Source organism: Meles meles, chromosome 21 (assembly GCF_922984935.1).
Source record: "Meles meles chromosome 21, mMelMel3.1 paternal haplotype, whole genome shotgun sequence".
In the NCBI taxonomy this organism is placed as follows: domain Eukaryota; kingdom Metazoa; phylum Chordata; class Mammalia; order Carnivora; family Mustelidae; genus Meles; species Meles meles.
The window spans coordinates 41,672,003-41,686,216 of record NC_060086.1 but is presented as its reverse complement, the minus strand read 5'-3'; the positions used below and the strand labels follow the sequence as shown (position 1 = coordinate 41,686,216).

At 49.5% G+C, this 14,214-nt stretch overlaps 1 protein-coding gene across 16 annotated transcripts in view; it reads left to right on the top strand.

The window, feature by feature from the left end:
• The first annotated feature begins 9,628 nt into the window (after positions 1-9,628).
• The window catches only part of ZNF75A (zinc finger protein 75a), a 47,411-nt gene continuing 42,825 nt past the window's right edge, over positions 9,629-14,214 (top strand). For 8 of the 16 annotated variants that reach the window (XR_006816666.1, XR_006816665.1, XR_006816664.1 and 5 more), the window contains exons 1-4: positions 9,630-9,754; positions 11,442-11,968; positions 13,113-13,278; positions 13,896-13,987. Coding sequence is in view for 7 of the 16 variants with exons in the window: in XM_045993217.1 (XP_045849173.1) it covers positions 11,501-11,968; positions 13,113-13,278; positions 13,896-13,987 (726 nt within the window). In the remaining 9 variants the exon portion in view is untranslated. Of the gene's footprint in view, positions 9,755-11,441; positions 11,969-13,112; positions 13,279-13,895; positions 13,988-14,214 lie in introns of all 16 variants that reach the window. The other 8 variants (XR_006816658.1, XM_045993217.1, XM_045993214.1 and 5 more) reach the window with 2 other exon arrangements.

The window sequence follows — 14,214 nt, the reverse complement described above, 5'->3', positions numbered from 1 at the left end:
ATCTCAGCCCTGCCTCAGTGTAGTAGTAGTTTATCCTTGCTTTTCTGAGCCAATTTTAAAAAATCTTAGTTTCTTGGGATGCCTGGGTGGCTCAGTTGGTTACGCATCTGCTTTCGGCTCAGGTTATGATCCCAGGGTCCTGGGATCGAGCCCCGCATCAGGCTCCTTGCTTGGCAGGGAGCTCTCTCGCTTGCTTTCTCCCTCTCTGGCAAACAAATAAAATCTTTAAAAGGTAATAAAAAAATAAAAATTTAGTTTTTTATTTCTCTTCTTTCTCCACAAGAGGGAGTAGTGCAGAGTTTGAAGGGCAGGAGAGAGGGTGAAGGTTTGAGAGATTAGGGCCATGGTAGCAGGACAGGACTGTTGCGGCTGCTGATGCCATGAAATGCGTGGGTGAGGTCAGGTTGATGTTGTTACTAAGCACTCTGGCTAAGACTGCAACTTAGTGGATTGTAAATCTTTTGAGAATGGAAAGCACCCCTCCCCTCATAGTGTCACCCATGCAGATCTGATAGCGGTCCCACTGCTGTTGGTCCTACTGGGAGCACTGTGGCTTCGGGCTAGAGCAATGAGCACCCCAGAAATTCATTCCCTGCACTAAAAAGTCTTGCCAATATGAAGCGCTCCCCACCCCCTACCCCCCCCCCCCCACCCCCGCCCTGGTCTAGCTCCCCTACTAGCAAATTCACAAGTAAAGCTGTTCTTGGCTGTTGTAATGACGTGAATATTCCATGCAAAGCATTTAGCTCAGGGCCTGGCACAGAGAAGGTACTCATCCCTTGGTGTCTTCTGTGGGCAGATGATAGTGGCAGGACTGCCTTCTAAGCACCTGCCACTGATGCCACACTGGCAGAAATCTCCGTTACTGACAGGAGTGAGGATCTCTTTCCTTATGGTCCGGTCAAAGAGCAGGTTGGAGGTCCTTACGCACACTCCCACGAGGTCACTGCGAGGGATGGCCAAGTGCGCGCTTTTTCACATTTGTCCTTTAATCCTGCACACACACTTTTTATGTTTACAGTTTTACCCACTAGTCCTCAAAAAAGAAACCAGAAGTTTCCAACAGGCTCTCAGGTCAATGGGAGACTGACACCAGGGCAGGAAAGACCCTTGCCTCTTCAGCCCAGATGGGTACAAAGGAGACCTGGGAGATGTGGACCGACTCGGAGCAATAGCCACAGACCTTGGAGCAAAGGAGGCACAGAACAGCAGAAGCAGGACTCCTGGGTGGAGAACTAGCCCGCATGTAAGCACCGTGGGAAAACCTGGCCAGGGCCGAGTAAGAGCAGCGGGCCAGACATCACTGAGGACAAAGCTTGTAAGGCCAGAGACTGGAAAAAGTATTAAACAATTTTCTTTTCTCCAGAAAAAAACATCAGAAATCACTAAGAATTTTTATTGCCGTAAGGGAAGGATTTATGGGTCTCAGTGTCATAATCTGAAATTTATTAAGATTCTGTACCTCCTAGCCCTAGCCCGGTGAGCAGAGTTTACTGTTTGAATGAGACTGTCAACTGATAGCATTTTGGAAAGTGCAAAATCACCACCACTGCTTCAAGACCTGTAATTTTTGTAAATGTTGCACGGACATTTGAAACAATGAAGTCTTTAGGAAATTCTAGCAAATTTATTAGCACTAGGGGGCTAACTTCTTTGGGTGTCAGCAGCTCGAAAATAGTTAAGATTAAAGCAAAAGAGCATTTATTAGAAAACAGGTGCATTTACCCTTTTAGCCTTCAATCTAGCTTGCAAACACTTCTGATTAAAATGACTTCTCCTGTTGAAAGGGAGACGGAATTCTTTCTGATCAAGTCATTTTTACTAAGAGGAGCTATGTGATGCCTCAGGTAGCCAGTGAGGAGCCAGTGGGAATGGTGTAGGTAAATTCAACGAGAAAATGGTTGACTAAAAATCGCTCAGAACACCAACACATTTGGACAAATCTTCCAGTTAATACCCTCAGTTTATCACTGAAATGTCCCAGAAGCTGTAGTCAGAAATCAGAACTGGTCACACGCCAGGTTCCTGCTCTGAGGAGGTGCCAGGTTCCTGCTCTGAGGAGGTGGTCAGATTTCTGCAGGCAAGAAAGGGTAGGAAAAGACTTTCTTTCTCAAATCCTGGTGTATGTTTTTGGACATAATCCGGTGTCGTGTTGGCCTCTGTACCCCCACTCTTTCCCGCTCTTCTGGGGTGGGGGGGAGGGAGCGGGAGTTCAGCCACGGGAACGAGAGTGAGGCACCTGGGTTTCTCGGAGGAGCTCTAGTTCCGGAACCAAAGACATCAGACCCTTCTCAGCGCCTGACCGCCCGCCTGCGCTCCTGCCCCACCGAGGACGGCTCCCGCGCGGGCCCCGGGAGGAACAAAAGCGGACGCGGCAGGCTCTCCGCAGCCGAGTCCTGATCAACCTTCCCGCACCCCAAGCCCAAGCCCTTCTGCGACCTCTGCTTCCCGACCCAGGGTACAGCTCGCCGTGCCTCCCCAACTGGGAGTCTAGCTCGCCGCAGCAACTTCATGATTGCGCGCGGCCGCGCCTCCCTTCGGGCCCGCTCCCTTCGGGCCCACCCCCTTCTCCCCGGCCGCTCTGGCCAGCTGGCGGCCACTCTATGGCTGCGCCCGTCCCACCGGCCCGCTCTCCGCCCGCAGCTTCCGCACGTCCTGGCCGCTCTGGCCCGCGCCGCGGGAGCTCTATGGCTGCGCCGGGAAGCTTCCCCGCACGCTCCGGCCGCTCTGGCACGTTGGCTGCCGTTCCCCGCAGCTTTCGGCTCCCCGGGCTGGGGCGGCCCACGTGGCCGAAGGCTTCCCTTTCCCTCTCCAGCGGACGCCGGCGGCGCTACCACACTCCCCGAAACGGTCCCGGGTCTCTCGGGTGTGCGCTTACAGCGGGCCCGGCTCTCGTCGTCCGGCAGGGGGCGAGCGCAGGCCCGGGTGGTGTGGCCGCCGGGACGCGGGCGGTTCAGGCGCCGGGAAGGGCGGGCCTGCGGGCCTACCTGAGGCCCTACCTGAGGCCAGGAGCCTGCGTAAACGCACTGGGAAGCCCGCGAAGAGACCACAGGGTGAGAAGCGATGGGGAGAGGTCAAGAAAGGAGACTGATGCAGGTGTCCGGGTAGGGGGTGATGGCAGCCTGGACCGCGGCACGAGCAGCAGGGAGGGAGACGTGGAGACAAAACGTGAGCCGTTTAGAACGGAGAACTGACAGCTTTATGTGGGCCCCGGCGGAACTGAAATCCGAGGACGGCCTAGGATGAAAATCTGGCCGGACCTGTCTTTCCTGCTCTTCTTTGCCAGGTGCCCTTACAGCAACCGTCCGGGGACCTTGCAGCTTCCCAGGGAGATACACTGTCACGTCGAGGGAAGAGCCCGAGCCCTTTGCCCGGACTGCCCTGCCACTGCCTGCACTCAACTTTGAAGCTCGGCTCCGAAGTCACACTTGACCCTCTTAGGTACTTCCCCTGCTACCCAAACTCACCCAGAGCCCTCTCCACACTCATCTAGCACTTACACATTGAATGGTGGTTTGTTCCTATTCGTTTTCTTTTTAATTCAGGTCCAAATGCCTAACTCCAGGCTGGGTACCTAGCACGGAAAGGCAACGTGAAGCTTCCTGAATAAGTGAATACTTTTCAGAAGGCTGTGACTGCCTGTCATTTACTGTGGAAAAGTATGACCCGTGGGGGGTGGGGGCGTTTGATGCAATGACTAAGATTAAAAGGAACTAGAGAGCTGTCCAGTAAACTCAGCGGCCATTCCCATCAACTTCTTCCACAGTCCATTCTACTCTAGGCTTAAAACAAATCCTAATGTTTTATTAATGCCAAGGTCTAAAGCACGTTAAGACAATAAGATATGAAAAGTTGTATTTACCAAGTAATCTGCCTGTTTTTTTAATACATAAAACATACCAATGTGTTAAACTATCATTGGCCAATAGATGTTGGGTGCCTTTCATCTTTTAATATGTAACTTCTATAATCAGCATGTTACTTGCAAAATAGGGGGTGGGGGGGAACAGTACGTGGTACAGAGTTAAGAAACCAGAGAATGTCACACCATTAAACTGAAAACCAAATCTATTCTTATCTTTTTATTTTTTTATATAGTTTTAAAAAATCTTTTCAAAGCATATAGCTTCTTGTTACATGCTCTGAATGAGATAGAACGTAATGCTTTTCCCACATCCATTCCGCCTTAGGTAATCTGGGACAATAACTCTTCGTTATTCAGATCCTTGTCTAAAATAGAAATAAAAATGGATTAATGAATGTTTTATACTTTAAAGAGACAAGTTTATTTTTAAATTGTATGTTTTAGAAACAATATATAAATGGGCAGTGCTATGCAAAATGAGGTCAGCCGATAAAAACTATGACAATTCATAACAGGTCTGCATCATATGTAACTAGAGAAACCTGTAAATACAAGATCTAATTAATTACTAGAAGTTGAAGGCATATTGAAGGAATCCTTCATAACACGAGGCCTAGGTTTCAAAAAACTACCAGTTCGAGAATGGATTCTACTCTGGAACTGTTTTTTTATTATTTCTTGTTGCATCTCTTTCAGCATGAAATGGAACCTCTGAAACTCAGGTGTGGCATCAACAAAGTCAAGTAGGTAGTCCAGACTCTCTCTGACATCCGATAACTGAAATTCAGCAGTCTGCCCTTCTGCTCCTCCTCGTTTCTGAACAACTTCCTTTGTAATTCCACTTTTTGTTTTTTCGAGGCTACCCTTTCCTTCACCATCCCCATTGAACCACGCCCTGTCATCTGCCAGCGTGGTTTCCAACTCCCCACACTTCTCAAGGATTTCTCTATAATCTCCATCTTCTAAGCCTTGAAGATTATATTCAGGTTCCTTTTTGTAAAGAAGATTTTCCCATGCATTTGCTATGGTTATTTGTTTCACTTCATCCCAACTCTTTGCCCAGTTAAAAACTGCACTTTTTATGTTGTAAATTTTAATCTTGGAAGCTCCTTTTTCTCCTTTATCTTGCTCATCATCACTTTCTTCAAAAATGACAAGACTCTCTTCAAGTTGCTTCCACCTATAAAGTCGTTTGCAGCTCAAGATCACACCTTGATTCATTGGCTGAATCAGGGTCGAAGCGTTACGGGGAAAGAACATGCACTTTATTTGACCATCCTCACTGGCGAGTGATTCGGCAGAAGGGTGAACTGGAGAACTGTCCAGAAGTAACAAGGCCCTGACGTCCTCTTCTCGGAATCCTAAAACATTAAGCTGAAAATGCCTGACCTCAGGAACAAAGTTTTGAAAGAACCATTCTGAAAACAATTCTCTGGTGAACCAAACATCTTTACTGGGCTTATATATCACAGGTAATGTACCTGTGTCCTCTTTCACACTTCTGGGCAGCTTTGATTTTCCAATAACGACTGACTTTAGTTTGTGAGTTCCATCTGCGTTTGCACATAAAAGCGCAGACAGCCGTTCTTTGTTTCTTTTCCTCCCAGGCAGGCAGATCTCTTTCCTGCTTGCCTCAGTGTTTTCTGGCATTGACTTCCAAAAGAGGTCCGTCTCATCCCCACTGTACAGCTGAGCTAGACTCAGTTTCTCCTCTTGGATTCGCATGTACAGTTTTTGTCGAAAGGGCTCAACATTTTCTGAAGCTGAACTTAGGACTTGTTCCCCACATATCTTTCGATTCCCAATGGCGTGCCTGTTTCGAAATCTAAAAAGCCAACCAGTGCTAGCTTTAAAGTCTGTTCGCCCAAAACACTGTGCGAACCTCTCTGCAGCGGCCTGAAGCTCCACACCTCTCACGGGGACGCCGGCTGAGCGTTTCTGCTGGTACCACATGTACACCGCGTCATCCACATCTCCGTATTTGGCTCCCGTTGTCCTCTTTCTCTTCTCAGCCCCTACTAACGGCATGTCCTGCTTCAGAACAAAGTCCAAAATCAATTTCTTATTCTTCTTAATGTCATAAAATGTTGATTTACTGATTCCAAATTCATCCATTACACTTTTCAGAGACCGTCCAGCTTCAATCCTACTGAGAACCTTCATTTTCTCTTCCAAATTCAATGTTGTATATTTCCCTCTTTTATTCATACTGAATTGGGTTTCAGACAACAAACAGGAGAAAAAGAGGGAAAAGCCTTACTGAACTGGGAAAAATTAAAAGCAAAACAAAAAACTAGCTTAAAGCCCCAAAAGGCACAGGCATTTGTACAGAAGGGTATTGGGCTAAAAGGGATAAAGACTCATGACACAAGTGCTAGCCACAGATGAGGGCCTTATCAACTCAGAAAGCCGCCACTGTCAAAGCCTGTCCAGCCTTTGCTCTGACAAGGTGAGGATGATCGGTTCTCAGAAGCCCATCTTCCTCCTCCTCTCTGGACAGCTCCAGCCCCTGTAGTCAGGAGTGACAGGAATACCTGCTCTCCCTAAGTCCATGCAGACAAAGACAGCAGGAGCAGAGGGGAGATGTGTCCGCAGGAAGAAACCCAGGTGAGCGAAGTCTACATAAAAAGTAGTGCTTGAGAAGGGAGTGTAAAGCCTCAAAGGCATAGACAGAGTAATCTTGTGTAGCAGAGAGGCAGCGTGGCTTCTCCCCCTCCAAAACCACCTGATTTCACCTCACTGCCAGAAAAAAAAATGGTGCTCGCGGTGCTCTGTAAGCAGTATTCACTGGGCAGCAGGCCATCCACCCGGATAAGGAGTCCAAGCTATCCTGACATTGGGATGTCTGGGGAGCTGGCATTCCTGAACAGTTGATCAGTGTGTTTACTGAGAAAGATAGTAGGTTCCGTTGTCCATGTGAAGAAATCTCACATTTATTACATTCGATGTAGCATTCACAAAGACCGAGCCTTAACTTCTTGTGTTTACCTAGGTAATCTCTAAGTATGTAAAAACCTGTTAGTGGCACTTTCCCACTCTTGGAGCTTCTTCCATGAGTACATCTGGTATGTTCTCAAGTGTTATTTTTCACTGACGCTTTTCCAAATTTTGGAATTACCACGTTTCAGAGTCCTGGCAGTTCTCAGATCAGTTCAAAAGTTTTAAAAATACGTTATCACTGCTAACATTCTTCAAAAGATTTGACCTTTCATTTTTTTGGTTCTCAATTCAGTAACAGATTCAATATATTTGAAACTTTATTCCATTTCTCTTCACTGTAGATGTTGCTTAATCGGAAATAATACTTTCCCCCTGCTTGAAGAAATTCAAAGGATTCTCACTAGTGTTTCTGATATTCGTCAGATATCCCTTGCAGATCCTCCTGGGGATGCCCAATGCCATTCCATGTCCTTCCAAATGTCCCACTCTAGATTAATTTCATTGTTTTCATTCCAGACACATAAACTCACGAGAAGTAACAAAAACTGCAACCTTTATCCATTTTAGGTGCTATGAAGAAAGAAAAGTATGTCAGAAAAATTAGGAAAATGATTGGCATTTCACTTATTTTTTTCCTCTCCTATACTACAGAGCCTGACTGGCTATCATTCATTCCTCAACTACCAAGAATTGTCACAAGCTTCTCCTCTAGAAACCCAAAAGAGTTCAAGCTGCTAGTTTTCCTCTATAATTATTGCTAGAAATACCAACGGGTCTGTAGGACAGTAAGAGGATCATGGAAGAGTATGGTCGTGAATAGGGCATGGAGCAAATATAGACTAAGATTCAAGCAACTTTCAAAAAGGCAGCATGACTAAGGGAACTAATCAGTGATAAATAATATACATGGAAAAAGAAAAAAGAATTGGTCAGGAGCAGCATTATTAACTCTAGCCGGTCACACGGCAAAACCGTTCAGCCCAACAAGGCAGTTGTGTGGTATCTCGGGACACAGTGCAGGTCTTTGCTGTCATCGCTCCCCAGCTGTACGTTCATCATTTTTCAGGCAGCGCCCAGGCAGGGGAATGTGATTTCAAAAGGAACAACTGGTGGGATGTTGGTGGGCTCCACAGCAAGGGAAAGGAACCCTGGCACAGACTTCAGACTATGAAAATCATTACTGGCCCTCTTTCACGGCTTCCCAGTTTGTGCTGCCTTCTTGCCTTCACGGGCTGTCTTTTCCCACTTTTCCTCCCCCAACCACCTCCACACCCAGGTTATGAATCAGGCCCGCCAGTACCCTGCACGGGCACCACCGGCAGAACTTTATTTATTCGCTTTAGTAAGTTCCCAGCATGTGCTCAGCCTTGGGCCCAATGGTGAGGATCTCAATGCTAAGAGCACTCCTGCGCCCTGGAAAGTATTGCTTCTGAAGAAACGAAGCCTCAACCTGACGCAGAGTCCTAGGAAATGAGCTCTGAAACCTGTGCAAGTGACCTAGGCAGATGCTTCTTCTCATCTCCCGTGTTTAACCCTTTGCTCTCACTGAGAAGGGATCAGCACAACAGGATTCCACCTAAAAGCAAAAGTAATATAGTGGCCCGGTACTGGTCTCCGTTTTCATTCCCACCTTCACCTTACTTCCAGATGAACTAACTGCCCTGGGGAAAAGTCTCCAGCGATGCTCCAGGATTTACTTTATTAAAAATGCAGTTTCTTCACCACCATGCGAGGCACCCGGTGAGAGGGCTACAAGAACTTATGTTCTCACTGTTAAGTCTCCCTCCAAATGTAGCCCGATCACACTTAGTGAACTCATGATGGATCTTCTCACACCCCAATCTTTCCCAGCTTTCCCTCTGCGTGGATGTGGACCCACTCCGTGGAGCGGACAGATCAGGTTCAAAGTCTCTTACCATTTCCCCAACCATAAACCAACCTTCACTTCCTTGGACTCCCGCCTTGCTCAGCCTAGGCCTCCCCTCTTCCTAGTCTCAGTATTCCTGACAGTCAGGAAAGTGCCCCAGTCCAGATTTCTTGCAGCAAAGACTCTGCCCTGTGCTCTTCAACCCTGGCTGCACGTAGTGTACCAATAAGTAAGCTGTTGCCTGGCGAAGGCTGACGCTAGGGGAGTCCTGTGATTAGGAGACACCGACAACCCGAAATGCCCGGATCCTGAGAAGTAGGGTTCACGACCTCTGGCAGAGACTGCAGGGACACAAGATGGAAAGGGGGTTCCCATCATCCAGGGAGCATGCCATCGTGCACGCAGCGGGAGCCAAGACGGCAGGGGACCTAAATCCCGTACTAGGGGCCGCCGCCCGTCGCTCGTGGGACCCGGGCCGAGCCGCGGCTCCCTGTCCCTGCCAAGGATACCACAGACAGAACCCGTCACGCCAGCTGGAACCTACCTCATCAGGAAAACGTGATCGTTGTGAGGGACACACGGCCCAGAGGAGGGAACAAGCCCTCGGGGGCCGCTGATCCTGACCGGGACGAAAGCCCCGGGAAGGCCGAAGGCCCCGCGTGCGCAGGGGCGGCGACCCTCGCCGGGCTGGGCTCCGAGGACCGGCGCCGCCCGAAGGCCACGCAGGCACTAGCCGGACGCTCAGGGCCTTCCCGTGCGGGACGCGAGGCGGCGACAGCCGCTCGGCGAGCCGCGTGGAGGCCCCTCTAGGCCGCGCCGGGAACGGGACACTCGGTAGCATTAACTCTTTCCGACCGCCAGGGCGGCACCGGATTGAAAGCGGGTTTCCTCCGCGAGGGTGGGGCCCGCGGCGCGGCGGCTCGAAGCCCCGCCCCGGAAGGGCGTCAGTCCGCTTCCGGCCGGAGCGCGGTGTCGTGTGGGACCCGGGCGGGGACGCGGGCCTGACAGCCGGTACTGAGGCGGGTCGTGCGCGTGGCGGGGCCCGCCTGGGAGCAGCGCGGGGCGAGGGCCGCGGCCTGCAGGTGAGCGGGTGGCAGGGGGAGCGGCGTGGGCCCCGGAGCTCCCGAGGAGCCCCGGCCGCTGCACGGTGGCGGCGACGAGGCAGCCATTGTCCGTGGGCGGCGGTGATTTCGGGCCGGGCGGCCGCAGGCTGACGGCCGGACCGTTTCAGGGAGCCCCGCTGTCGGGCTCCGGAGACCATCCTGTTGTCCGCCTTTGCGGAGACGGCGTCGGGGCTGCGGCGGCCAGCTTCCCGACTCGCTGGCCGGAGTTTCCGCGGGCCGGGGACCCGGGCGGTGCAGCCTCGAAGATGTCAGCCTCTGCCGGTGCCGGAGCGCGACAAGCGTCCGGGTGCCCGCTGAGCCGGCCGGGCAGCCGGCCGCCGACCGTTTGAGAATATCGTGGCGTCCTGGGCGAAGTTGGGAGCCGTTCGTGCGGCCTCAGGCCAGGGAAGGGGAGGTCCCGGACTCTGCTCAGTCTCGCCTGGAGTTCTGAATGAGCGTCGAAGAAGGGAAGGTGGGCCGAAGGGTCACGTCAACCCCACCAACTCCCCTTCTCTCGTCCTTTGCGGCTTGGCCTTTGGATAAGCGTTTTGTAAACCACGGTCGGCTGTGGTTTTTCTGGGCCAAGGAAAGAGGTTTAAAAACACAGGACTGGATCTTGTGCACGGCGCCCTTGCTGGTGCTTGCGGGGAAGTGTCAAACAAGAGTGTGGAGCATCTAGTTGCTGAATGCGGGTTTGCCGTCTTAGACTAGGACTCCTTTTTCCCTCATTACTTTCCTCCTCCTCTGGTGTCACTTCTGTGTCCCAGCTGTCCTACCAGTATTTGTAGAGTGGAAAGGAGAATCTGGAATGTTCCACGCACTGAAGGCTTCGTCTTCACAAGAGGATGAAGGGTCAGAGAAGTTGGACCCCCTTGCTAGAGACAGAAGACTGGGGTGACACGTTCAGATTTAAGGGGAACTCAGAATATTCCCCCGATCCTCCCTTGGCCTGGGGTAGCTGACGTGGGAAGCACAACAGTGAAGTCTTTGGAGAATCCCCATGCCTCTTGCAGCCAGAGGGTGTAAATGTTCTCACTGCTAACCTTTCTTGAATCATTACTTTTGCAAAGACCAAGTCCTCAGTGGGTATTTGTCTATCAATGATCTGTGCATTATTTCAAGTGGATAATAGAAGAAGGAAGGGTCTGGCAGTGGATTCTTTAAAAGGAAAGGAGGTGCACCTCGGTGGCTCAGTGGGTTATGTGGCAGCATTTGGCTCAGGTCATGATCTGGGGGTTCTGAGATGGAGCCCCGTGTCAGGCTCCCTTCTTATCAGAGCGTATGCTGCTCCGTCTGTCCTTCCCCCTGCTCGCTCTTTCTCTCACTCAAATAAGAAAAATCTAAAAAAAAAAAAAAAAAAAAAAGAAGGGCGCCTGGGTGGCTCAGTTGGTTAAACCCTCTGCCTTTGGCTCAGGTCATGGTCTCTGGGTCCTGGGATCGAGCCCCGCATTGAGCTCTCTGCTCAGCAGAGTGCCTGCTTCCTCCTCTCTCTCTGCCTGCCTCTCTGACTACTTATAATCTCTATCTATCAAATAAATAAATAAAATCTTTAAAAAAAAAAAAGGAAAGGAAGGCAGATTTTTCTTCATTTTTCTCCCATTAGGAGGAGTAGATAGTAAAGTTCATATGACTTTCTTACTGTTGTGCACTTTTTTTCTGCTCTCAGTGTTTTAGGAAGAAGATCATTTTACTGATTTTGTTCCAGAGGTGACCAGGTCTTACTTGATGAAGGTTGTGCTGGTGGAGTGTCCAAGAAAAGAAGAAAACTGTTCCTGCAGCAAAATAATGATGGTAGATCTGAAGGTGGCTGACTGTTTGAATCCTCAGATCAGGGTTCTGTCGGAAAGCAAGGAGCCTGTGATAGAGAGTTCCAGTCACAGTAAGAAATGTACCGCACAAACGGACAATCCCAGTCCTGAAAGCTGTCGCCAGCACTTCCGGAATTTCTGCTATCATGAAGCAGCAGGACCCCGTGAAATTGTTGGACGACTTCAGGAATTATGCCATCAGTGGCTGAGGCCAGAGCTCCACTCAAAGGACCAGATCTTGGAACTGCTTGTGCTAGAACAGTTTGTGAGCATTCTGCCCAGGGACACCCAGAGCCGGATAAGGAAGGACCATCTACAGAGCATTGAGGAGGCTGTGGCCCTGGTAGAGCACTTGCAGAGAGAGTCTGGTCACGCGAGGAATGGGGTGAGAAGAAAGATTCCAGATATGTGCAGTGAAATAGAATGAAGGCAGATATGCGTGGGGGCAGTTAATTGAGAAATAAGGTGAACTCAGCCACTGTTCTTTTGGAGGACATTTAAGGCAAGACCAGAAACCACAGACTTAGCAGTAGTCCACAGGTCTCGCAGACCCTTGGCAGAGAAAGATTCCTTTTGTGCTCCTTAGAGCCAGACTGAATTGAGGGTACTAGCCTACTTTGGGTTGTACAAGGACGGGGGTTTTGAGCTCCAAATGAATAAAAGGCAATAAGGAGTTGGAGAGGGAAGGGAGGACTTGAAAAAGGGAGAGCACTTAAAATGCAACTTGAGCAGAGACAGTAAAGAGAAGGAAAACCCAAGTAATGGGAGAAGAATGCAAAAGGAGAGAAAAGTAGGCAGAAGAAAGGGAAACAGATTTGAAAATCTTGGCAGAGTAGCGGAGAGAAGAAAGATGTTGAGGGATTGTGTCGTCTGACTCACAGGTGAGAGCCTCCACAGTGCTCTCAATAATTGGTCCTTGGCTCTGCTGGTTAGTGGGGAGTTTGTCCTTAGCCAGGTAGCAGAGCCAGCTGGCTTCAGGCCTGCTGGGAAGAAACAATGCAGGCATATGGGTAATGCCAAAATTATTTGGAAGTAGGTTGGAGCCAGACTTTCTTCCCTTCTTCCATTTCATCCGTGTTCTGTGAAAACGTTCCCTGGCCATGGTGGATAATAAGGTTGAGGAGACAACTTCATTTATTCAATTCGTTAATCTTTTGAGAAATTGAGAAGACAAACACTAAGGAGGGATCTAAGTCAAGGGAGAAATCCTGTCAAAGTAGCGTGAGAACAGGTGGCCTGTGTAGTCTTGCTAGTGATCTTAGTTTGTCTGTATGCGGAGGGGTCGGTCCTGCTGTGTCAGAGGACTAGGAGTAGCCACGGTTTTTTCCCCCTTTTATCCTAATATTTCAACATTTTGTGGGTAGCCCTCTGTGGAAAAGTGGTGGCCTGGTACTTCTTTAAGTCTTTTTGTCATTTCCTTCAGTGTGACCCACTTGGCACCATGTAGACTGTTCACTTTTTCCTCCTTTTACAATCAACCCCAAAACCAAAGTAATTTTTGTGGTAACACAGATTGGGATTATTTCTAGGTTGCAGTCCAAGAGCTGGGAAAGGGGGCAGTACTCTTGGGAGAAACAGCAGAATCTCAGCCAGCGGGCATGGCCCAGGATGAAGAATTCTGGAAAACATACCAGGGTCTGCAAGAACAGCTGAGCAGGAGTACTCATACAGGAACGGAGCCTGTATGTGAGAGGGGTAAGGCACATCATAATTCCCTTCTGTTGGGAGCTGTTAGAGAAATTTGTTCAGCCATAACATTGTGAGCATTTTCTGGGTGCCTGTTAGCAATTATGATGTCCCCTAGGTGGCAGGAGAGCACCAGCTGTGGGTGAAGTAGGGCGTTGGCCTACACTACAGAAACGTTTTGCTTACAAAACCCTGGTAATAATCCCATGAGCTCTGTTCCTTAGAAAGCACTAGCAGACTGTGAACACAATTCTGTACCAGGAGAAAAATAATAAATGATTAAAAACAAAAACCCAACTACATCTTATCTTGTACACTGGATAACCTGAGTATTTCATCTTTGAATACGTTCAATTTTTGCCTTAGAACAATGTACGTCACGAGAAGAAAATAAGTTTGTCTTTCGTTTATTCACTCATGAAAACTGGGGAGCCTATTCTTCTGACCAGTAGCTACTTGGCTCTTGTGTATGATGATAAGACCCATTTCAGGGAACCACACACACACACTTGCAAGGGTATGCCAATCTACCAAAAGAACTGGGGTCATCTGTATTTTAGAAATGAGCTAAGGATGTTCACAGACAGAAGTGAGAGCGATTTCCTCTGGCTCTTTTCCACTTACAGCTGTGCCTGCTCACCAGATCCTAGCATTTCCTGTGCGGACAAACACGAAAGACTGGACAGTGGCACCGGAGCTCATCTTGCCTGAGTCACAGGTGAGCTGTGCAATCCAGCTGTTGAGGGTTGCCTTTCCCTGCTGCCCAGGACACACTGCCCAGCTCACAGGCATGTTAGCCCCAGTGTTCTCCCTGGGGAACTGAACACCTCCCAGGCTGTTGATGATCTCTTGCTTCTTTCCTTTTTTGCCTTCTCACTTAAAAAAAAAAGTGCTATTAATTCCTTGAGTGCCCAGGGTCAACCATGGGCCAGGCGGTAGGGCTGC